Raw genomic sequence first — 24,308 nt, forward strand, 5'->3', positions numbered from 1 at the left:
TGGGAGTGTCATATGAGAGGTGTGTAGCCAAAATAAAAGTTTGTTAGTGGTAGAAGATTACCTGTTCCATCATTTTTCTCATTTTAAGTTGGCTATGCCTGAAAAGAGTGAGAGCTGCTTTGTAAAGAAAACTTCTTGCAAAATTATTTCTTTCTCTCTATTATCATTATAAAGGACAGCTTTTTTGCCTATGCATTTGATAATTTATGTATTTGTAAATATAATGAAACCACAGTGGTTTGGACATTTACCGAGAATGACTGGTTTGGGGAATTTGAGAAACAAAAGGAGATAAAAACATCAGCTAGAAAAAGGAGTGCCTGCATTACAAACGGACTTTGTTATTTTTTATCTTGGCAAGTATCATTAAACTTTAATTCTTTATGCACCCATGACAGATAAGTTTGTCCCACTTCGCATTAAAGATGCTATGCATTATTTTTGACAAAGTCATTAAACCCACTGCAATGAGACCTCACCCCAGCATGCTGAAGGTCCTGCTTAGCAAATAGGGGACTGTGGAATCGGGCCTCAGCTTCTCCCCACTGCAATCAGCAGGAATACTGCTGTGAACTTGGAGACGAGCTTCCTTTTTTCCCCTAAAGTTCCTTTTTATTTGGTGAAACAGCCAGTTTCACCAGGAAAAGTGAGTGTGCAGGGTCCCGGGGTTCTGCCGGGCGCATACATGTGTTTTGATTTCTTTGCCTCATTTGCAAAAACTGAACCTAGTTTTTTAGTCTGGAAAAATGCATTAAACCTCAGCCTTTAGTGCCAGCACCGTAAGTGTTGGCCTGGCAGAGCCATGGCAGCTCAGCCTCTTCCCTCACTGCTTCCAAAGGCAGCCGAGCCCTCACACTACGGGACACACGTTGTTTTATGTGCTCAAAGAGAGTGAACAAGCTGGTTCATTGATGCTCACCAATACAAAGAAAAGTGTTGTTCTGTCTCAGACACATCTAAGTTCAGATTTGTGCCCTTGCTTCGTGCCAAGAGCTGATTTGGAGTCCTTTATCGATTGTGGCTCTGTCCCACAGGCCTGGTTTGGGGAATGAAGAGGGAAGGGCTGGCATGGGCGAGCACCGCCTGAGGTGGCCATTCTGACTTGCCCCCAGACGGTCCCGTGTTTTTTATGTGTAGAGTGTTGAGACGGTTTTTAAGGGATTTACCCCATTCTTTTGATGGCCGTGGCGGTAATGGAGGGTCTGAGGGTGCCAGGGACACAGTGGGCAGGAGGACCAGGCTGTGGGGACGTGGGGACAATCCCCTCATGGCCTGGAGATGGAGGGACGACCCCCTCATGGCGTCCCACAGCACAGACCTGGCCCGAGCCCCCCAACGGCCTCCAAGACCTCGGGGGCCAGGGCAGCCCCAGCGCCGCGGGTGCGGCGAGGTGGGGCCGGTCCCTAAGGAAAAAGGGCCGGTCCCGAGGCGGGTGCCGGCCTCGGTCTGCGGTGCCGGGCCGGGGCTGCCCTTCTTCTCCTCCTCCTCCTCCTCCTCCTCCTCCTCCTCCTCCTTCTCCTTCTCCTCCTCCCCCGCGTGTGCGGTGCGCGGCCGCATGTGGGGCGCAGGCGGCGGAGTCTCCACCTCTTCTGGCAGCGGGAACCTGTGGCTGCCAAGCTCCATTAAAGCCATAAGCAGCCGGGGGGACGCGCTCCGCGGCGAAAGCGGGGTGGACTGTGGTGTTTTATTTTAAAATATATACTTTTGTTCTTTTCGCCCCCCTTTTTCCCTTCGCAAGGCTCGGGCTGAGCAGGACGCCTGCGGGCTGAAGCCGAGGTGCCGCGGGCACCGGAGCGCCGGAGGCGGCCCATGGCTGCACCGCCGGGCGCCGCGCCCCGCTGAGCTCCGCGGGCACCGGCGGCGATCGCGCCTCTGGCCGGGACACACAGCGGGCACCATGGTCCGGTGCTGGTGGCTCGCAGGGCTGCTCGTAGGTAGGTGCCACCGGCGGCCGGTGCCGTGCCGCGGCGGGAGGGCGAGCGGGTGGCGGAGTCAGGGTCGTACCCTCATGGGGCTGCCCGTCACCTCCCTCACCCATCCGGGCACAGTGAAGGGGCAGGAGCGGGCAGGAGGGTGCGAGGAGCTAGAGTGCAATGGGACTGACTGTAGGGAGAGTGCAAAGGGACAGAGAGGAGTGTGCGAGAAGTGTGCGAGGAGAGCGCAGCGGACTGGGAAGGAGGATGCAGGAAAATCTAAGGAGAGAGAGAAGAGGGTGCAAAGAAGCGGCGAGAAGGGGGCGAGAGGACCGGGAGGGCGCGAGGAAGTCGCACGGCGGGTCCCGGTGGGGCCGGCGCCGGGACGGGGATCCCGGGGTGCCCCCGCCCGGCAGGAGGCACCTGGCGCCCGGAGCTCCCCGCTCGCCGCTCCCTGCCCGGGTCATCCTCGGTGCCCGCCCGGCCCGTGCAGGGTTTCCCTCAGCCCCGGTGCCCGCCCGGCCCGGGCAGGGTTTCCCTCAGCCCCGGTGCCCGCCCGGCCCGGGCAGGGTTTCCCTCAGCCCCGGTGCCCGCCCGGCCCGGGCAGGGTTTCCCTCAGCCCCGGTGCCCGCCCGGCCCGGGCAGGGTTTCTCTCAGCCTCGGTGCCCGCCCGGCCCGGGCAGGGTTTCCCTCAGCCCCGGTGCCCGCCCGGCCCGGGCAGGGTTTCCCTCAGCCCCGGTGCCCGCCCGGCCCGGGCAGGGTTTCCCTCAGCCCCGGTGCCCGCCCGGCCCGGGCAGGGTTTCCCTCAGCCTCGGTGCCCGCCCGGCCCGGGCAGGGTTTCCCCGCTGTGCGCCCGCGGGGTGCCGGGAGCCCCGCAGCTCCAGCGCCCCTGGCCGGGACTGGGACGGGCGGGGAGCGCCCCGGAGGGACACCGGAGCCCCGCGATGCTGCCCCCGAGCCGTGGGGCCGGGAGCGGGGACAGAACCCCTGAAGCCTTTTCCGAATGAGCGCCGTGCGGGGATGCCAGGGAGGGCTGGCGATCCGGTGCTGAGCTGCCCAGGGAGCTGCTGAGCTGAAGCTCATCCCCTGCCTTCCACCCGAGGCTCCCGGAATGGTTGGGGTCGCTGCCTCCTCCCCAGAGGCAGGCGGGCATCCCCTTTGGCACCGCAACCCGTTCCTGTCCCGAGCGTGGTGCACGGAGAGCACTGAGCAGAGTTTAGCTGCAGGAAGGGCTTAGAGGTGATTCTCACCGGAGTCGGGAATTCTCCCTGGGAGGATCCAGCACCTGCCCTGGCAAGGGACAACCTCACAAGTAGCCTCCTGCTCCAGGGACGTGACACTGAGCCCCACTGTGCAGACAGACTCTCGGAGCAGTGCAAGCTGCATCTTTGCGGCTCCCTTTCAGAAAGGCATCTTTCAACCCCATAGCTCTTGGAGCAGTTTCAGAAGAAAAGGTTCTGGCTTAAGGGACCATATGGGAGAACAAAGGCAACTGTGCTGTGAAAAAGCCACAAAATTATTTCTGTTTATGACAGGGAGCAGAGTCTGAGGGAGACTCCTCCACCCTCAGACAGTATTTTCCTAGGAAATGCAGAGGAGACCCTTGGCTGAGACTCGGCAGTCCTGAACAGAAGAGGCAGGTGAAAGGAAGGGTGGGAGGATGTCCCTGAGGGCCCGGTGCAGTCTGGACACTGAAAATCCAGGCACCAGGTTCCTACTGCTCTTTCTACCACTTAGTTCACTCATTTGAGGTTTTGGGCAGCAAAGCTCTGACACTGACTTGCCTCTCAGCTCAGGGCTTAGTGATCAAGGCAAAGGAACCGTGTAGTGACAGCTATTGGACGTTACTTGCATTAAGTGTGAAGGACCAGACTACAGAAAGAAATCTCTGAGCAGGGCACTTCTGTAGAGTTACTTTCCTGTTCTCCTTTTGTGGGATGTTTGTCATGTGTTTGCAAAATAAAGCTGAGAAATATGAATTCTCTATGTATCTTATTAGCTCAAGTTGCTCTGCTCAGGGATCTGTTATACTGCGTTATGCAAGTTTACTCACTGAAGTCTAATTAGAATAATTCTTTCTTAAATCCTCGTACAATTTCTCTTAGTCCAGTCTAACTTAAACTCTCTGCTTCTTGCATCTGATGTCAGTGAGAGAATTTTCATTGATTTCAGTAAGAATGGAAACTGAACCTCAAAATAACTGTTTAAATACCTAAGTCAGACCCAGAAATCATTAAAATCAGAGTAAGCTTTGCTCACTGTGAGCAAGACTGGCATTCTGCATTTTGCATGAGGCTGAACATTAGCATGAGCATGACACCAGTGCATAATTAGTTGAAAAACCACTTTAGTTAGGTAACTGAATCTGACTTTGGAGTCTCCTCCAGAAAAGAATCACTCATTCCTGGAAATGTCCCCAGAGACTTGCTGAGTTTTACCTAAGCTTTCATTAAAGTCTTTACATTCCAATAACACCACGGTGATATTTTTCATGTATATCTTCTCCTACATGATTTTAACATAAAAGATCTATTCCTGCTTTCAATGTTTATTTTTAAGCTTGAAAATGACAGAGTTGAGGTAAGATAAGAACACCAGTTGCATTCAGTTATGAGATTAGCAAGAGAATCCCATAAGTGATAGAACAACATTCAGCATAGAGATGTGTGTCTATTTACACACATATATCTGTTTTTACTATTAAACCAACATCATTGTCTTTGGTTCAAATATTTATTTGGGTAATGTTTACTTAGCTAATTTTTTTTTTTTTTTTTTTTTTACCAAGCTGATGGTTTCTATTCTTCATTTTTCAAGCTGGCAAAAAAAAAATCAACAACTAATGTGCTATGCTGGATCGTGTGATATGATTCTATTTGTTCTTTCAATAATTATAGGCTAGCCACGTTTCAAAGTATATGGATATAGATAAAAACAGGGCTGAGATGTAAAAAAAGCACAAGTGAAAAAAATATCGTGTGGTTTCTATATTTTCCCCCCAAGCACAAATTGTTGAGTAAGGAGATTTTCAAAAGCCAGAAATTGCTGTGAAGAAAACCAAAGCTGGAATCCAATGCTAGGGGAGGCTGCATCTGGCAGAACAAAGTTTGGAAAGAGGTTTTGCTTTCAGTGGGATCCTGTGTTTCCCCACAACAGGGCATATGTCATCTCTAAAGACAACATTTTCATGGGTGAGATAAAATCACTGCTGAAATCAACTTCAAAATTAGGAAGCACCTATACAATGCTCTTACACAAGTGCTTTGGTGTTCTTACTCATTTGCTGGTGGAGATAAAGGTATGAAAGAAGAGAAACTTCCTGATTTTAAGATGGTGTATCTCAGATATAATAATCCCAAGAAACTGACAGTGAGAACGTGAGAATTTCAATGTGTAACCCTTCTTCTGTAGGCTAAGAGTGCTGCCAGAAACTGAAAATATGATTCATAGAACATCTCCTTCTCTTCCCATTTTAAATTGTGTAAGATCTGAGGGGTTAGTAATCTGCAATCTGTGGGGTTTTTTCTTTAAGGACTTAAAAGGTTTCATGGTTTAAAATGCAAAATTAGAAAAGTTCTATTTCTGCGTCTTAGAGAAGAAGCTCTGATGTTTATTTGAAATGGCAGAGCTTCAGAGTGTTAAGTGATAAGAGAGTTGAAATCCATCATTATTTTTAAGTTTTAGCAGGGTGATGGTGTGATAATTGTGGCTTTCATAGTGGTGTTTTCTCATTTTCAGTGAATAGCTTATTAAATCATCACGGTTTGAATTCAGCTGAAACTGAATGCTGCAAAGAAACTCAGCTCCTGTGGCACTGTTAGATAGATATTTGGATTGGTGCAACAGCAGTTCTCTGCTTACAGCTGGGGTGAGGGCACATAAATCAACAGGAGAAGTCTCACCACAGAGTGCTTGAAGAGATTTGCTTGAGATTTAGATTTTAAAATAATGCTTTAAACTTGAGTGTATAGCAGGCACTGAAAAAGCCCCTCATGGTTTCTCCTGGGTTAATAAGAAACACTGACAAATGTGTGACATTTTGGCCTTGTCTAACTCCAAGACTGTGGTCTTTGGAAGCAGCTTTCTCCTGGCACTCTGGGATCAATGTATACACCAAGCTCCCCACTGAGACAATTGGATTCACCTTGTTCACACTCTCACTAAATCCACAAGTGCTGGACACAGCAGGTTATGGCTTGGCTCTCCCCTGTTGATACAAAAACACAATGACATGTTATTTTTAAAGATTTTCAGAGGAAAAAAAAAATCATTTTTCCCAGTTAGGCTGCCTGGAAAAGACAGATGAAAATATAAATGACAGCAAAGTTTTGCTGCAGAAAAGCCCCCAGAGTTTGTTAGTTTTGAGTAGCACAAGTCCCGTTATTAGATTATGCAGCGCGTAGGTTGAATGTCAGCTTTGATTTTAGCATCTGTCGGCAGAGTTTAGGAGAACTGGAACACATCAAAACTTGGCTAATGTGGACAGGCAAAACTGTATACTGAAATTTCAGGCTATCTAGAAACCACACCCAGACCCCAAAACACATGTTAGAAGTAACTATAATTCTGTGCTCCAGCTGAACAAGTAACCTTTTTCTGTGGTCACTTGTGACTCTTAAGTTAAATGTGTGTGTATTGCTGGTGTGGGCTCTGGATCAGTTTCCCACCTTTCTGCAGAGCTTTTTCCTCAGGATACCTTCTGCTATGACTGCTTTTGAATGCCCTTCTCATCCTTGGCTTCACAGGAGCCAAGTAGCCTCAGAATATTAGATCCTATTAGATCCTATTTTTATTACTATAAACAGTATCCTTGCAGCAGTGCCAAGAGTCCTGTTGTGTTAGGTGCTAAATAAGGAGAGAACAAAAGGATTGTTCTTGCTTTAGTGGGTTTATAACCTAATTTCCTGGACTTAGATTTTCAACAGTGAGTACTTGACATGGCAGGGACCTGCTGGGATTCCCAGCTGTGTCCCGCAGTTTAGTAGCTATTGCAGTTGCTTAGGTCTCTACGTCCCTAAATGCCTTTGTGCATCCAGCCCTTATTTCTAGTCCCATGGAGGCCAGGCAGGGATTCTGAAGAGCAATGAACAATGTGCTTACACAGGAGAGCAGCTGTCCCCTGTGGGAGCAGGGAGCTGGGACAGCTCCATGGCAGTGGGAGACTGAAAGGCCACTCAGATCATCCCGCCAACTCCCTGCCAAGAGCGGGTTGTTCCCTGCTGAACTAAAGCTTTGCTCAATCCCTCAAAATCCTGCCAAACAAGTGGACTTACGTTGCCTACTACATTGTGCCTCGAGAAGTTCACCCTGCCATACAAGCCACATGTTTTTCCTCCCTTCATTCACTCCCAACAGAATCTCTTTATTCACTGCAAGGAATTCCTTCCCTTCCTTGGTGTTTGTGCTTTGTGAATATTTATAGGCTGTTATCATATCCATCTTGCTCACCCAGGCTATATGTACTCTGCTCTTTTAATCTTGCTTCGTAACTCAATCCCTCCCACCCCCTCATCATTTTTTGTTGTTCTACTCTCAACTCCCGCCAGTTCCAGTTGCTCATTTTGCTTTGGGTAAACGCGGTATTTATGTTAATATTATGTGGTGGGTGGTCCTCTCTGCACTCTTGGTCCATGTGAGTGATTTAGATGTTTGAAATGAGGTTGACATTTTATAGCCAAGCCATGGCTGATTACTGGTTCCGCTCTTCAAAGCACTCCAGGAAAATATATGCTTAGCCATCACTATTAAAAATGGCCATGATAGCGTCTAATAAAGTGTCTGTGCAGGGGTTCAGGGGCATTGCCAAAACCTGCATGGATGCTCTACACATTCAAAATGACAGTGTGGCATTAATTTCACATCCATGTGCTGTTTTTTCTGTTGGGTTTCCAACTCATCTGAATTCAGGAAGATAGATGTAATCTTTGCCATTTGGTAAGAACGTGAATTCCGGTTAGAATTTAACTGAGTCACGATAGTACTCCCGGGGTATAGTTCAGCCTTGGACTGAATTGTCTTGCTTTTGTTTTGGAAAACAAATGCTTCCTCCCATGTGTTCTCCCCACCCTCTCGCTGTTCAGGCACCCCAGGAGTTAGAGATCACCTCACTACGGTCTCACCAATCTCACCAAACTGGAATTCAAACTTTCAGCAATTCTCAAGCAAAAAAAGCTCCAACATCACCTTTCTTTCCTTTGCTTTCTTTTGGGTTTTGGTGTTATATTTACCTGTGCCAAACTTACATGGCAATACTGATCAGAGTTTAACATAAGTCATGATATGTTAATGCTGTGAGCTCTCTGATTTTGGCTCACCGCAGAACCCTGTTCTCAGCCCTCTTGCCCATTCTCCTGTCCCTGACTGGGCTGCCCAGAGCAGGGCTGGCAGCAGGATGGGCTCTGAGCTAAGGGACAGTTACCCCTGAGCTGACCACAGTGGCTGGGCCAGCTGGGGCCATTGGGCTGTACGGAATTGCTGCTCTGTTCTCCAGTAAGTCTTTTCACACTGACCAGTTTAGCTGTGGAAAAGGCATAGACTGGTCTGAGTCTGTGCAGCATCTTCTGGGGGTAAGAGGGAGGAACATGAAGTGAAATGGCTCCTGTCTCTGTCAGGACAGCAAGGATGTTGTGAGTAGAGCTCTGCTGTGTAACCTAAGAGTGGTGCTTTGGTGAGCATGAACTGCGGGAGAGCTTTGGGAGGGTGGACTCACATCCACCTCTCGCACTTTCGTTTGTCATCACAAGTCCTCTGTGGCAGCTCTTACCTGTCCTGCTTAGTTCACCCCATTAGAGAATGTCATGAACTGTAAGGTCCCTTCCAAACCAAACCATTCTGTGATTCCCTCTATCCCATTTCTCCTTCTTTCCTCAAATGGAGTGTTTACTGTCAGTTTATGGGGATGGGCATCTTCTGAATAAGGCGCTGATGGGACCTTTGCTATTTACAGACTCCAAGTAAAACTGGGATCAAGCCCTTGAATCCTATTTACAGTGTTAGGCTTGGTTTTCTTTGGGGTAAACAGCCAGAGAGGCAGTTTTGAGAAGCCATTTTATTTAAATGTAGTTTATACTGAAGAAGATCTTTGAGGTACTTCTCCTTCCTCCCCTTCCCTACCACAAATCCCATCTGTCTTGTCATCTGTTGCTGGACATGACACTTAACAAGAAAAATACATGATTCCATGATTCCAAGAGCAAAATATTTACTTCTCTAGTGCCTTAAAAACCTCCAGGCAACTCACCACAAGCCCTTCACTATTTTAATTGTGGATATGAGACAGTCAGGCAGTGCTCACACAAAGCCAGGCTAAAACCGTAGAATGTGATGTCTGAACTCATTTGCCATTGTGCTGAAAGTATGTGGTGAAAGTATGTTTTGAAAACTTCTCTAAAATCCTGAGCTACTTGGGAATTTTGAGTTGGCCGAGTTTCCTCTTAGGATCTGCAGGATTTCATGTATGATTATGCTCAGATGTGCACAGGAAACTCAAGGTGATGGTCTGCAATGATAGTTCGTGGGTAATACAGTTACTGTGCCAGCCCTGAAGGCATAACTGAGAAACATTTAGTGAATTCAAAGCATTTTATGAATATCATGAACTGAGCACCAGACTGGTGAAACAGCTAAATGTGAATATACCCGTTTTACAGACAACTAAGAGAAGGGATGAATAATAGAAATACTTTTCCAGAAGCCAAACAGTGCTCCAGCGAAAGCACTGGCATCCTCCCTCAACCACTTGACCACATTCTGGCTTCAGTTCAGGGAGGCATTACTAATCAGGAAAAATGCTCATGCACTGGCTTAATTTCAAGCACATGCTTAAGTTTCACTGAAACCAATTAGACTTAAGCATGTGCTTAAGTCCTGTCCTGAACTGTGTTCAGATTGCAAATAGGCAAAATGCAAGGTTCTGCTGTGATACAGCTTTCCATCCCCAGTGGGTTATATTTAAATTTTATAACTTTTTAACATTATAATATAAAATGTATCTCTTCCCACAGAGCTGTTCCCTCGGGAACGCCTTTTTCTGATGAATTAAAAGCACCACTAACTTAATCTCCACACAAATACAGGAAAAATTGATTTGCTAAATACAACCATTTTTTTTGCTTTTAAAAGAATGCTTACTCCGTTAGTGGCTAGCCCAAAATCCATTCTGTGTGCTCTCAGGAGAGAAAAATGCTAAAGAAACACTGTTTTACTCTGTTAATGAAGACTGTGTGGAAAAGTATAATCCTCTTATGCAAAATATATTGATACATTTCTTATCATCCATTTCTTTCCAGTCTGAACATTCCTCAGAAAATATCAAAGGTTTTATGCCATCTCTAAATGAAGAAATGTGTAATGCTCCATGACCTCAGGCCCTGATCTTATCCCTGTGAGTGGGTGACTAACTGAAACATTAGAATTATAAATGGGAATGATAAATTCTGGCCATAGGAGGCAATAACATGTAACAGATTAAACAATCTAGCTCTGGAGAAGAGCTGACCCACAGTAACTAATTTGGTGCAAACTGTAATATATGAATTTTCTCCTCCATTTATGAAGAAACAGATGTGTGACTCAACTTCTCTTTTTTCCAGAGTCAATATGCTTGGGGGAGCACAAACACGATTTGTTTCCAAGGAGGAATATGACAGCATTTCTCTCTTGGTTGATGGTTTATTCCTTTAGAAGTGAGAAATGGCTCTGCATCTGGAGCACACAGCACTTATGTAGCACAGGGCTCTCATTTCCAGGCTTGGCCGTTGCCTTGGAATCTTTCACCTTAATTTTACCAACAATTTACTGTGTGGAGAATTTGAGAATTTCCAGTTCTGCCTTTCTTATCATTTGATGCCGTGGGCCTGATTTTCCTGAAAGTGGTTTATACAAATGAGGGATGAGTTGGTCAGCATTTGCTGCTGGTGCTGTTTGCTCAAGGCTTGATCCAGTTTGTGCTGATTGCAGTGATGAGCAGTTCCCAGCTCTGCCACTCCTGCCTGCCTGAGTGCGCATGCAACCCCTTTGCTCCGAGGCTTTGGGCCGGTCTTTGGGATGCTGCATGCACTGGAGAGCTGGAAAAAGCCCCTGTTTTGTCTAAGTGCTGTGCTGAGGAGCTCTCTGGAAAGGCTGGTGGTTAATCAATACAGATGGATGGCAGAGCAAGTGAGGGGAAGAGATCACAGTTAGGCATTTTTTAGATTTTCCTATGAATGAGGATTTTTGTCTTGAAGATGAATTGTGAATAATTCCTTCCTCCTGCCTAAGAACTCTACAGAGCAGTTAATTTGTGTCACTCTTAAGACAGAGGAGCTGCTCTGCTGTGCTTTATCAGGGGCTGAATAACAGAGTGACATATGAGTGACAGCTGCTTTATGCTGCTCTTGGAATAGAGAAGTGCTCTAACTACAGATTTTAGGTCTGGGACTGAACTTTTCCAGCTTGAAAGGATGTTTGGATCTTGTGGGGTTGGAGTATTTGAGAGAGAAAAAAGCAGCCACAAAATCTGGACACAAGCCAATAGCTTTTGGTTTGAGGATGCATCCAGCTTGGAGACTTGTATACAATTAAGTAAGACAAAATCCCTAGGAATTCCCATCATGTGAAATATTTACATTCTGGAGGCTTTTTTTTTCTGCATGGAGTTTGATCCAAATTATAAAAATTCCCTTTTCTATTGAATGTGTCAAAATGCAGTGATTGCATTGCCAAAGTGTCTTTGCTCCCAAACAATGTAGACCATTAGTGTTTCTGCCAAGAGTAGCACGAAGGGTTCAGTGAGATATTGAAGCTTCTGCTGCAATAAACACACACAGAGCTCAGTTTGTGAGTTGACTGGGTTATATTATGTATATTTTATAGCTATATTCTATATATCTATAGAGTGCACCGACACCTCTGGAGTCTTTCTGTGGTTATGGGCAAGAGCAAATCTGACCCTTATGTCTGTTATTACCTCTAATACATATACAGTTATTTTTTAGTTTACTGTATTCTTTAGTATAATAACTTTGTGTTTGTTTGAAGTGTGGTTCAGTTTGGACTGCCCTTGTTCTGATGACTCTCCAGTATTTAGGCCTCTTAGGGCAGTCAAATGAATCTTGGCATATTCTGCACGTGAATTTAAAAGAAGCCCTGGGAGTAGGGAGCACACAGGACCACGGAGCAAAGTCATGGCAGAGCTGGGATGAGGATACAGATCCCCAGCTCCTAATTGCTCTACTAAACAGGCACCCAAGGGGCAGCCTTACACATGCTGCAGCTGCCAAATTAGAGGTTGAACTAATAGCAGTGGGTTTTGTCATCCCATATTTTCCCATTTTCATATGAAGAATCACAGGAACTGCATTTCAGGAAGCACGAGTGCAAGCAATTGTGAAGGAGTTGGCTGTGCCTGCTCACCCCATCTAGCCCACAAGGCTGGTAAGAGCAGCAGAGTTGTGAGTCTGCTCCCAGAAGAGCCCTGAATTCTAATAATGTGTCTTTCCAGCTGTTTCATGCACTCCAGTACCAGAAAAGGCTGGCTTCCCTGGTGTTTGGGTACTGCTCTCCTGCTTCCCTGGGGGCTTCCCTTTCCACTTGTTTATTCCCTTCATGGTAGTTCAGGCTCTGTGTGCTTAAGTCTACACAAACACATTTCAAGCGACCTGTAAAACCATCACAAATGGCAGCGCCATAGTTAAGTGACTGAATTTGTCCGTCAGATAAAAGTCTGAAGTTATTGAGTCGGGATCCCTCTCCTTTGTCACATGTTCAGGAGCCTCTGACTTGCACAGCAGACGTTTAATCACAAAGTTCCCACTTGACTTGGTCTAGGGTTTGTATGTTGTGACTGTGTCTTCACCTCTTTGACTGAGGTGCAGGGTGTGCCAATTTTCACATCCTCATCCTGTGGGAAGGTGACACATAGATGTTGGATCTTTTGTTCCAGCTAATAGGCAGGCTGGAAAGCAACCTGTGTCCTAACATTGGTATGGAGCGAGTAAAAGTTGGCTTCAAAATGTCCAGCACACTCCTGGGTAAAATGCAAAGTACAGCTGGAGCAAACAAACGCCATTTGGGCTCGTAAAGCCCTGGCAGGGCTGAGCTCCGCCGGGACCAGGGTCAGTTGTACCACAGAGAATCAGTGGGGTTTCAGGAGGAACTTCACCCAGAGCTCATTCCATGGTGCTGTGAAGAGGGAAATCCCAAGTTTCTTAGAGCAGCAAGCCTGCAGTGAGTGCCACAGAGTGCTTAAGTAAAGAGTGAATAATGTATAGGAATATATGTACATATGTGTGTGTGCATGCAAAGGTCTTCAGGATTTAGCTGAGTGTTCACACATTCCCTAAGCCAATAACATCCGTTGTTATGGGAAATGAGGTAAGTGACAGAATTACTGTCCTTATGGCGGGCGACAGGCGAGGCCAGCGTTCCCATGCTGTAATTCCCCATTCCAGTCACTGCCTCAACAATAGCATGAGAGGGGGAGAACACGAACAAAGAGCACTCGGCTTTATTTGAAGATCTCATCCAAAAACCGGTTGGATTCGGATGAAACTCAAGTCGGAAAACTTGAGCGAAATAAAAACCCCTGTGTCCTTAGCTAAGAGTTTGCCGCTGAGCGAGCCCGCCTGGGGTCCGCTCATTGTGCGGGAGGCTCGGGAGGCTGCGCTGCCGGGGGCTGCCCTCCGCCGCCGCTGCCCCGCGCTGCTGACCCCGCTCCCCGCTCCCCCCGCAGCCTGCGCGGCCGCGGAGCCGCGGTGCCGCCAGCAGCTGCGCCACCTGCAGGACAGCGCCGGGATCGCCGCGCGGCTGCCGCCCCGCCTGGAGGGGCGCTGGGTCTCCACCGGGTAAGGCACCCCCAGATCCCGGGAATGCACATCCATCCCTGGAAAAGCGCCCCTAATATCCCGGGCAAGGAGCCCCGTTCTCCTGGGAAGGGACCCCCCACCCACAGGGAACTCGCCCCCAGACCCCTGGACACCTCCTGCCCCAGTCCCTCAGCGCGACTCCTGCCCACCCTCGGTGCTGTCAGGACACAGCAAACGGCAGAGTAACAAATGTGTTCCCTTCTCCCCCTCCGCAAGCCCCCATTCCCGGCTGGAGGAGGGCTGGGAGCCCCGGGTGTCCCTAGAGCCTCCTGCTTCTTTCCCATCGCGGTACAGCTCGAACGGGCAGAGCAGCCCTGATTCCCATTGCCCTGTGCACTCCTCCCTGTGGACGTGCATGAAGTTTAAGATCCTCTGTCCATCACTCTCACATTTTAGTAGCAGATGCCCAGACTATAAAATCACCCAAGGGTGGCCACCACGTGTGGAAGGCTCTTGCCCAGGAAGTTGCTCCCATCCCCGCTGGCCCCTCTCCTCCCGCACCCCGACTGCCCTGGGAGGGATTTCTCCCCGTTCCGCGGCGGCTCAGCACTGCCTTCCCCGCAGGTGTGAGGTGCGGCCGGGACCCGAGTTCCTGACCCGATCCTACCTCTTCTACGCCAACCGGCTCTTCAAGGCTCTCCAGTTCTACTACTGGGACCCCTCCTGCCGCGACCCCTCCTACTCGCTGGTCATCAAGGGCAAGCTCCGGCTGCGCCAGGCCTCCTGGATCACCCGCGGGGCCACCGAGGCCGACTACCACCTCCACAAAGTGGGCATCGTGTTCCACAGCCAGAAGGCCATGCGGGAGGTGGCCTCCTGGATCAACCAGACCTCTGGCGAGGGCTGCAGCGGGTTCCTGCCCCCGGGGCGCTCCTGGGCGCCCGGAGCCCTGTACGAGGTGCTGAGCGCCAAGACGGAGCGCGACTGCACCGCTGCCCTGGGCTTCGCCATGCACGAGCTGAGCCTGGTGCGCGTGGAGAGGCACTACCAGCCCCTGCTGCAGCCGCAGCAGAGCGGGAGCCAGCTGGTGGAGGAGCTGTACCTGGGCGACATCCACACGGACTGGGGGGAGAGGCTGCACTACCGCCCCACCGGCTACCAGCGCCCCATGCAGAGCGCCCTGGTAAGGATGAGGCCTTTGCACGGTCCCCTCACTGCATCAGGGCTTTGCCAGCACGTTCATTGCTGCTGAAGTGGCACCCGCAGCACTTGGCCCCCGCGGTCCTAAGGACACGCGGGTGAGGCCGTGCAGGGCTGCAGGGGTGGGACCCCAGGTGCTCCATGGCATGTGGGGTTCATCCTCTGCCCTCCTGAGAGAACAGGACCAAGGTGAAAGCTCAGCAAAACCAACATGGGAAACAAGCCTGCACTGACGGGCCTGGAGTTAACAGCTTTTGTTTGGCTGTGTTTTCCTAGGAGATGCAGTTTCCTTGTTTTGCACAACCAAAGTCAGTGAAGGCTTCAGGCTGCCCATTGTTAGAGCCTGTCTGCTCTGCCCTTCATCTGCTCTGTCCTTCATCTGCCTGCCCTCTCTCTGCTCTTTGGGGTGTGCTCCAGGCTGAGGGGAACAAGGGATCTCTTCAGTCCTTGGTGTAATGCCAGTAGCACAGGAACTTGCCCCCAATACAATGATGTTATTACACAGAAATCAAACTTCCATTCTGACATACATAAAACTGAGCAGCAGACTTGGTTGCCTTTTATTCTGTTTTATTTTATGTCATATAGCAGCTTAGTTTATTCCCAGGAAAGCACCTTTCCATCCAAACCAAAGCTGATCAAATCAGAAATGGTGGAGCAGTGAGATGGGGTGAAAAAACCTCTCTGAACTTTGCCAGATTGAAAGGAAATACATGAGAAAAAAATATTTTGGGGCAACATTTCCCCACACCTCGAACTACACCAACTGAACTCTGAAAAACACAGGGCAACACCCCTCTCCCTCTCGAAAGTAACATTCTCAAATTGGTTAAACTTGTGTTATCTTGGGCCAAAACCATATATATGAGCAAAACCAGACGGTAAACATAAACACTTTTAAAAGTTAATTTAAAACCAAACCTAAAGATACTGAAATTCACTCTCTGAATGCAGCCCTGTAATTAATCAGCCAACAGCTCTCCAATGGACCCACACATGATGTCACCACTTGGCGATAATTAGAAGCTGCCATACATTAGAAATAACTTCACACGACTGGTTTAAGCAAGTAAGAGTTTTGGCTCCATGTCCATAGTGATAATTTTATTGAGCACAGGATTTTTCTTTTTTTTTTCTTCTTTTCTTTTTGGAAAAAAAAAAAAAAAAAAAAAATCTGTGAACTGACATCCATTTGCCTGTGCTGGTGAGTTACACAGCTATGTCAGGAATTCTTTTTTAACTCTCTTTATGAAAATATCACTCTTTTTCCCTTAAATTTATATCTGTTTTAAAGAAACCCATTCTTCCCAAATTACCTTTCATTATCAAAGAATTTCCTGCCTAAGGAGAGCATATATATTTGCCAACTTCTGGGATTATTTAGCCATAATGTACTGTGTACTGTCAGCACTCATTACTGTGACAGTAGCAGTAAAGCAAGCTGAAAATGACTAAATTACAGTAGACTCCAATCAACTTGCATGTAAATTACCCACCCTACAGTTAACTACTGAGTTATTTAACCTTCTTGCCTGTGACAGTTCAGTAAAGATTAGCTCGTGCTCTAGAAAATTATATAATGTTCCAACCCTGCTTATTTAAAAATAAATCAGTTGTGATATATGAAGTATAAGAAAAATTTCCAAGCTACACAAAACCCCTGCTGGCACCGGATCAGGGGCAGGACTGGTTTGACTCAGAGCTCTCCACCAGCAGGGAAGCCAAGGTCACAGCCTCTTTCTGCAGAGGGTCCCTTTCTTCTCCCGTTCTGGCTGCTGGAAAAACCCCACGGCCCCCTCCCTCCCCTCCCGGCTCATCCCGGTGCTCCCCCGAATCCCTGGATGTGGGAACACGGGCGGGAACGGGGCGAGGGGGAGGCAGAGCACCTTGGGCTGTACTGGAGAGGCTGCAGCCCCAGGAGCTCCCCACGGCCAGGTGTCACAGCCTCCTTCCTTCCCAAAAACTGCGGCGTTGTTCTGTTCTGACACCGCCCAGCACCCGCATCCTCACCCAGCTCGCCATGGAAAACTGATGGGGGAACAACCTGGATGTGCCGAGGGAGCGTTCCCTGCCCTGGCAGCGGCTCTGCCCTTGCCCCGGCCTCCTCCCTCGGCCTGTCCTCAGCAGCCCCAGCACGGGGCGGCCGCAGGGCACAGCCCAGTGTCCTTCAGCTACCAGAATAGCAAAGAGCAGGGCAGCGCTTTATCTCCCTTAATCTGCTCGGCTGCCTCTGCAAGCTCCCCGCAGTTCCGCACCCTGCTGTGGACGAGGGGAGTCGAAGCTTTTGAAATATTCTGGAAGGGTTTGTTTTTTTGGTTTTTTTTTGCTTCCCAGTTCGCAGAACTGTTATTTTCTGTCTCCTGCAGCACCACGTGCACCCTTGCCCGGCGTGCGGGATTATTTCCAGGGCTGATGAGCACCACCCCCCGATCCTGCCCGCCAGAGCCCCGCTGCCCATGCAGCTCAGCGGCAGCTGGGTCAGCACCCACTGCGAGGTCCGGCCGGCCGTGCTCTTCCTCACCAGGTACTTCACATTCCACGGCAACAACCACACCTGGGAAGGGCATTACTATCACTACTCCGACCCGCTCTGCAGGCAGCCCACGTTCACCATCTACGCCTCCGGGCACTACACGCAGGGCATCCCCTCCTCCAAGGTGCGGGGTGGCACCGAGCTGGCTTTTAAAGTCACCCAGGCTCGGGTGACGCCGATGGACCAGGTGACGGTGGTGATGCTCAACTCCTCGGAACCGGGAAGCTGTGGGCTGGCAGGCTCCTGGAGCGCCGGGGTGGAGCAGGATATAACACCCACGAATGGATGTTTGGCTCTGGGCATCAAGCTGCCCCACACCGAGTACGAACTGTTCAAAACGGAGCAGGACACGCAGGAGCGCAGCCTCCTCTACATCGGGGAGAGGCCCACGGACGGCTCCAGCCCCGACAGCCCCGACAAGCGACCCACGTCCTACCAGGCCCCTCTGATCCAGTGTGCTGCAGCCTCACGGGAATTCTCCAACTATATTAGTCTAAAATACGTGGGAAGAAAGGATGCTAACGGGAACGAAGCACTAAAACCTTTGCCTGTGGCCTTTTTATTGTTTATAGCACTTCTGTTTTTAAGATGGGACTAGTTATCTCTTCAGGTACAGTGCAGAATTCAGACAAATCTTGGTGCTAGCGTGATTTTTATACCCTTCAAATGAGCACATCTGGAATCAGTTTTACTCAGATTTGGAAACACTTTTTAAAAACACCCAATAGTGAACGAAGCCAAGGAGATATGCCTGACTCCACACTGTTTGTCCTGTGGCTTTATTGCCTAATCTCCGCTCTTTGCGTGCAAATTTAATGTAGTGACACGGATGCGCTGCACATTGCAACAGATAATTTAGCAACATGAGGGGGGAAAAAAGTGACATCAATTAAAATTGCTGCTTTGAGCTTTTGACATTGCTAAGATTTAATCAAGAGCTTGATTCAGATGTAATTCAAACATCCGAAGTGTTGGCTGCTGAGTTTCTTTGAGGTTAAGTTCCCTCCCATCACACTCCTTTTTGCTGTTCATGCAAATTTAATCTGCAGAATCAGTTGGCAATAAATAGTCAGCAAGCGGTCTTGAGAAGGGCACAGTTCACATGCCTCTTGCAGTTTACAGATATTTTCTGCACTTTGCCTGTGTATGTCACACACAGGGACCCACAAACAGTCTTGCACTTGGAGATGCCCGGAACAGCCCTCACAGAGGGCTCGATTGTTCCACCTGACCCTGGGCATAGATTACAGTAGATGGAAAACACTTCTGTGCACAACAGCTCCAAGCCGCAGCATTCCCTGGCTGCAGCATTGCATCCCTGCTGTGTTATCCCAGCTCTCCAGTGCAGTGCTGGCATGGCTGTGGGACATCAGCAGTGTCCCTGTGTCACTGCTGCCGTGCCCGGCACAGGCACCGTCACCGCGCACCGTGTGAAGGGAAAGATCCCTCACCAGCCTTCTTAGGCCATGTATTTTCACTGCTTCCTTTTCAGTTACTGGCACAGCAGTTGTTAGTCCAGCTCTCCTCTCAAAGTGTCACTTCCAGGCTCATTCCTGTACAGATGTTTTATAAATCTGCCTCTGGTGAACAATGAGCTGAAGAGATGCTCAGATCAGACAGCACAGTCAGGTCAAACTGATTCCTACTGACAAGAAGGACAAACTAAGAAATTATATTCCCTGTCTGCTGCAGCTAAGCATCATCTAACTTCCTTGAGAAGCCCTTCTCCAGCAGCTAAATCCTCTCCAAATAAGCCTATATATCTTACCCACAAAGGATATTTTGTTAAAGCAGCTATGCAATAGCCACCTTTTTAATGCTGTATTTACGAACTTCCAGCTTGTACTTAGATAAATTATGGGGGTTATAACATAAAAATACTTGGGGGGATCTGTACATTAATAATTCAAATGAGATGCTTATTAAATGCATTACAGTTGCGACATAAATGTTGTCAGCATGTTCCCATGTTCCAGGCATGACCCAATATTAGTCACACACATGAACAGTTCTACTCCAAAGGTGATACACAAAGGGGCCAGGCTTGGCTGCCTTGCCTTGGTTCCCTTCCCAGTCCATGGAGGAGACTTCAGCAGGCAAATCTGATTTCCAGTCGTGTTGGTTGTGCTTTGCTCCCTGCTGCTGCACAGAGATCCATGGGCAACTGGAAGTGATCTTGGAGAAGATGGTGTCTCCTTGGGGTGTTCCCATTAGGATGCAAGTCCTGGGCAGCACAGCTGCACCTGCTGTCAGCCACACACTGGCAGAACTTTTCCTTTCCCATCACTGTGCTCGAGTGGCCCTGACTCCCCTCAGCACAGGTACCTGTTCTGCTGGACACACATGCCCGTGGCAGGAATAGGCAACAGCCTTGTGCTGCCTTTGGAGAGTGGGTGGAGGAGGAGGAAGGCAATTCCTGCCCTACATTTACCCCCATGAATCAGATTTGTGTGCAGATACTTTTTTTCATTTACATGGCAAGGAAACGGATTAAACTTAACAAGTGTTCAGGTCCTGCACGGTGTAAAAGCTCTTACAAGGCCACAGATCCTTTCCAGGTGGGGGTGGGATTAACATGATGTGAGACACCATCACACACTTATGCAACGTTAGCAACAAGGCCTTGGGAAAGCTCTGCCCTGCAGCAGCTCAGGCATCACTGGCTCCAGCAGCACCAGAGCCCCACTGCTCTGCTGGCTGAACTTGCCTGTGAAACCTCATCAGGAGCCTCCTTGTCCTCTTCCTCCTCTAAGGATACCTCTGAGAGGAAAAAAAGCCATGAAAGAACTATTTGCATAAATATCATAACTTTTATTGTTCTGTTCACAGTTTTTGAAGACACATTCCTAAATTACACAGTTATTCTCTCTTAAGAATTTGTGCCTTTTTCCAATTTGAATTTGCCTGGCTTTGACTGCCAGTCGGTGATTCTTGTGTTGCTTTTTAAGATCAGAGAGCTGCAGTGTGCAGTATTTTCTGCCTGTGAAGGTACTTGTGCACTGTAATCAAGACAGTCTCAATTTTGGTAGAAATCTCAGCCAACTGAGTTTTCTCTCACCCTCTCGAAGGCATTTTCACACTCCACGAGTATTTTCTGAATCTTTTTTTTTTGCATCCATTCCAATTACTCAGCTTCTCTTGTAGAATGTAAATATCCAAACTGCATCCAAAATTCCCAACTCTCCCAGCTGAGACATACAGGAGGATAATCACTTACAGCTAACAGTAATTAAAAACAAGAACACATTCGTATTCATTAGGCTTTTACCCTGGGACTGCACTGGGAATGTACATGGAGCTGTTACTCATTCTGGTCCTGGCTATGGATATTTTTGTTATGTTTTGTCAGTAGTGATTTTGTATCTGTTTTCCTCAGTGATCTGGAACCACTAAATCTGTCAGGTCCCTGCTGAACCCTTCTCTGGGCATCCCCATTTCATTGTGGTTCTCTTTGAACTTCAGCAGTGTGTGATTGCCAGGAAGATGGAGCTTTGCAGGGCCATGACAGACCCAGCTCACTCTCAAAAGACAGAATGAAAGGACTTACACCAAGCTCCATCAGGAACATCCATCTCCTTTTCCATCCCCTTCTGGGGTGCCCCACTGTCCTGACCCACTGACCACCCCCAGCAGCAGCTCAGACACAGCCCCAGGCTCCTTCATTGCAAACACTGATCAAGGTTTCTGGGCCTACTGAATTAAAAACTGTTAATTTTAAATCCTGAGCATTGCTAAGGAATGACACACCTTTCCAGTTCTCTTACATCATCACTAGGTTTTACCTCCTGCATATATTTATTAACAGTTCTTATCCTCTGCAGATTTCCTCTGAACTTTGGCTCCTCACCACCCTCTCTGAGCACTCCAACCTGTTTTTCTTTGGCTTGTGCTTTCCTTATTTTCTAAACTTCCTAACTCCCATTTTGAATGGATTGCTGTCTGCTTCCCTTTTTCTTATTTGTTTTATATTACTTTCCATCTAATTTTCCCCTTCATTTCATCACAGAAGCAGGATGGGCAGTTAGCCAAAGTTGTCCCCCTTCTCAATTGCAAAATTATTAGTTTTTTGGCCCTTTAATACCTTTCACTTAGAAAACTGTCAGTTCTACTTCAGTTTTTCATCTAATTTCCTCTCCACTCCCAGATCTGATATGAAATTTGCTCAGCTATGCCCTTTTGAAGCACCAATTACGTTTATTAGCAGCTCACATGGCTGTATGCTGAGCTCCACTGCAATCAGGATCCCAACCTCAGTTCTGCCATTCATTTATCTTTATCTGACCTAAACAAGACAGACCCAAATAACTTCACCTTTCATGTCTAACACTGCATCTGAAAAACAGGTCTAGGACACAGACCAGAAGCTTTAATCCTGACTACTGGGTTGCTTTCTACTACAAAACAAATAAATGCCTTTTTACTGTCCCTGTGAAGAAAATCCAAGTCAACGTGTGCTGGAAGTTGATGGTAACAGGCACACGTGTCTTAGTAAACTCTGCCACATTCACTTCTCTTAGAATACTTTTTTAAAAGATTAATCATTTTTTAACAACTCCAAAAAGCAAAAATAAAATAATTTCTTAAGTCTCAAATAATTTTCTGGCTGTCTGCACTGAGTCTGATCCTTCAGTACCTTCTTTAATATCAGAAGCTCCTCAGACAAGCTGCCTTTCCAATTTTCTGCTTCTTTAGCAGGTGCAGAAGTTTAAAGCGTGAGCCAAGTATGCCAGACAAACACATTCCTGGGTCTGACACAGGGCTCATATAACAGTAACTTATTTTTCCAATTAATCACCTTCATGCCTCCCTTTTAAAAATACCTTAGAATGCATTTATGCATTCTAGATTTCCCAAATAAAATGAAACAAAAAAAATCTGAAGCACTTTTGGATACATTAACAGCATCGTGCTACTGCTTTGTTTAAGAAACAATCCCCCTGGAATATAAAAGCCTGTCCCACACTATAAATATATCCACTGCACTGGAACAGCAGGATGAAGCTGGAGACAGAAAGGAGATGGGTGACAAGACTTGTTGCTCCAAACTCTACAGAGTGAAGAGGAAGAAAAAACAATGAGGAAGCAGGTGAGTGGCTGTGTGGGATGGGAAAAGGCATCCAGCAGCAGTCAGATGTCCATGCCAAGGGAGAGCCCTGCCAGGCAGCCCGGAGCAGCCAGGACTCCCTGGGCCAAAGGCTGGGACAGGCAAGCAGGGAAGAGCAAGCCTGGAAGGGTGATGGGAAGAAAGAGACCCAGATGGAAAACAGGCAGCAGGGAAGAAAAGCCATTCAAAGCCGCTCGGCTGAACATGGGTTTGTTTGCCAAGGAGCAGCGAAGGAACAAGGATGACTTGGCCTGGACCAAAGCGCTGAGGGAGGGAACGGAGCGAGATTCGACAGCTCAGGCAGAACAGAGCAGGAGGGAGGTTGGGCAGCAGAGTCTGCAGCCCCCACAGGAACACTCCTTTGGGCTCAGCACTGAGGCAGAGATTCCTGGCTCCAGTCACACTTGTGTGTGGCCTCCCAGTGAAACGTGGAAACAGAAATTGCTGCTTCAGCTCCGAGTTCCTCCCCACCACGTCGGGAGCTCGGGTCAAGAACAGGGATCCATACATGGAACACAAAGAATTCCCCCCTGACACACACACACATGGGTTACACCCAACACCACGCTGCTGCATTTAAGTTCAACTTTTAAAAACCTATTTATACGTAACTTAAGAGAACTCAGGATTCTCCAAGTCCAGGCATACAAAGCCGGGCAGTTTTGGACAATCTCTGAGCAGCTTCAGCTCACTTTTTGATCACTGAAATGATCAGACACTGCAATGTACTCCCCAAACTCACAGTGCACAAACCTGGTTCTGCCATTTCCTAACTCCTGAGTGCTTGACTCTGTACAGCCTTAATAAAGGTCTTTTAAAAGTAGCTCTCTGTGGGTAATTGTGTGTGGGACATTTGCCAACCCAAACATGAGGGAGTTCAAGAGGCTTTTCTAATCTTGTGAGTTTATCCACTAAAGAAAAAGATTTGATTAAAAAAATGAAGTACGGCTAAACTGGGAACAATACTTTACTACGGGCTGTTCTTCATAGGCACTTCGAAATCCTGAAAAAAACCCCCACAAAATTAGGAACTTATTAAATCAGAATGAAATGTACCAATGCAGAAACATAAACAGAAATGCCAGATGTATAATGTCAACTTGTAATACACAGCTTCAATTAATTCTTCTTAATTCATTTGTTTTCTTAACTTCTTTTGTTTTGCTCTCCGGAAAAGGCCATTTTCTAATGACAGATCACAGGAGGAAAGATCCAAAGTTCAAGTTTACTCCAAGGAAAAGCAGCCTCGTTTCTGTGCTCACAGACCCCACGTCCCTTTTGCACTTTTCACTCTCGCAGAGGCTTCAGGACAAACTCAGGCCTGCACTGGGAGGCAAAGAAGTTTACTAAGGTTTCAAAAAGTTTTACTCTTCAAGTACAAACGTGAAATTAGTTCTTTAACAGGAACTGAAGCCACAGGAAATGGCAGAGTGAATGACAGGCACACAGTCACTTTGCAAGTGTGCAGGTGTGTGCTCATTAGAGTATCACGTGCAAGATCCCTGGCTGGCTCTACTTGTGTTATTTAAAAATAATCTTCATTTATCCAGTAAAAAAAAAAATCAACCCATTAAAGAAACAAACAAATTTTATAGTTAAGCAGATTTGAGCGGTGGAAATACAATTACTTTGTTCTCTGAAGCTCATCTTCTGTATTACTGTTTCACTTCCACTGAAATTCACTCACCACCTGTCACCTTTCAACTTGCTCACTCGAGGACTTGGGCCCTGGATGCTCCTCCATTCCCAGACCATGGCCCAGTGGCTCTCCAGGC

At 47.9% G+C, this 24,308-nt stretch overlaps 1 protein-coding gene across 1 annotated transcript; it reads left to right on the top strand.

Annotated features, from left to right (window-relative positions):
• Positions 1 to 1,552: 1,552 nt before the first annotated feature.
• On the top strand, positions 1,553 to 19,378 carry APCDD1L (APC down-regulated 1 like). The gene is made up of 4 exons (XM_048321938.1): positions 1,553 to 1,934; positions 13,624 to 13,735; positions 14,321 to 14,879; positions 17,263 to 19,378. The coding sequence occupies exons 1-4, from the start codon at positions 1,898 to 1,900 to the stop codon at positions 18,025 to 18,027; spliced, it is 1,473 nt and encodes a 490-aa protein (XP_048177895.1). The 5' UTR covers positions 1,553 to 1,897; the 3' UTR covers positions 18,028 to 19,378.
• The last annotated feature ends 4,930 nt before the right edge of the window (positions 19,379 to 24,308 follow it).

This window comes from Corvus hawaiiensis, chromosome 17 (genome assembly GCF_020740725.1).
Source record: "Corvus hawaiiensis isolate bCorHaw1 chromosome 17, bCorHaw1.pri.cur, whole genome shotgun sequence".
NCBI lineage: Eukaryota > Metazoa > Chordata > Aves > Passeriformes > Corvidae > Corvus > Corvus hawaiiensis.

Excerpts from the sequence above, each read along its gene's own strand:
- APCDD1L (XM_048321938.1), top strand. The coding sequence starts at position 1,898 with ATGGTCCGGTGCTGGTGGCTCGCAGGGCTGCTCGTAG. Across the intron at positions 1,935-13,623 it reads GCTCGCAGGGCTGCTCGTAG|CCTGCGCGGCCGCGGAGCCG; the intron begins GTAGGTGCCACC and ends CTCCCCCCGCAG. Across the intron at positions 14,880-17,262 it reads GCCCCATGCAGAGCGCCCTG|CACCACGTGCACCCTTGCCC; the intron begins GTAAGGATGAGG and ends TGTCTCCTGCAG.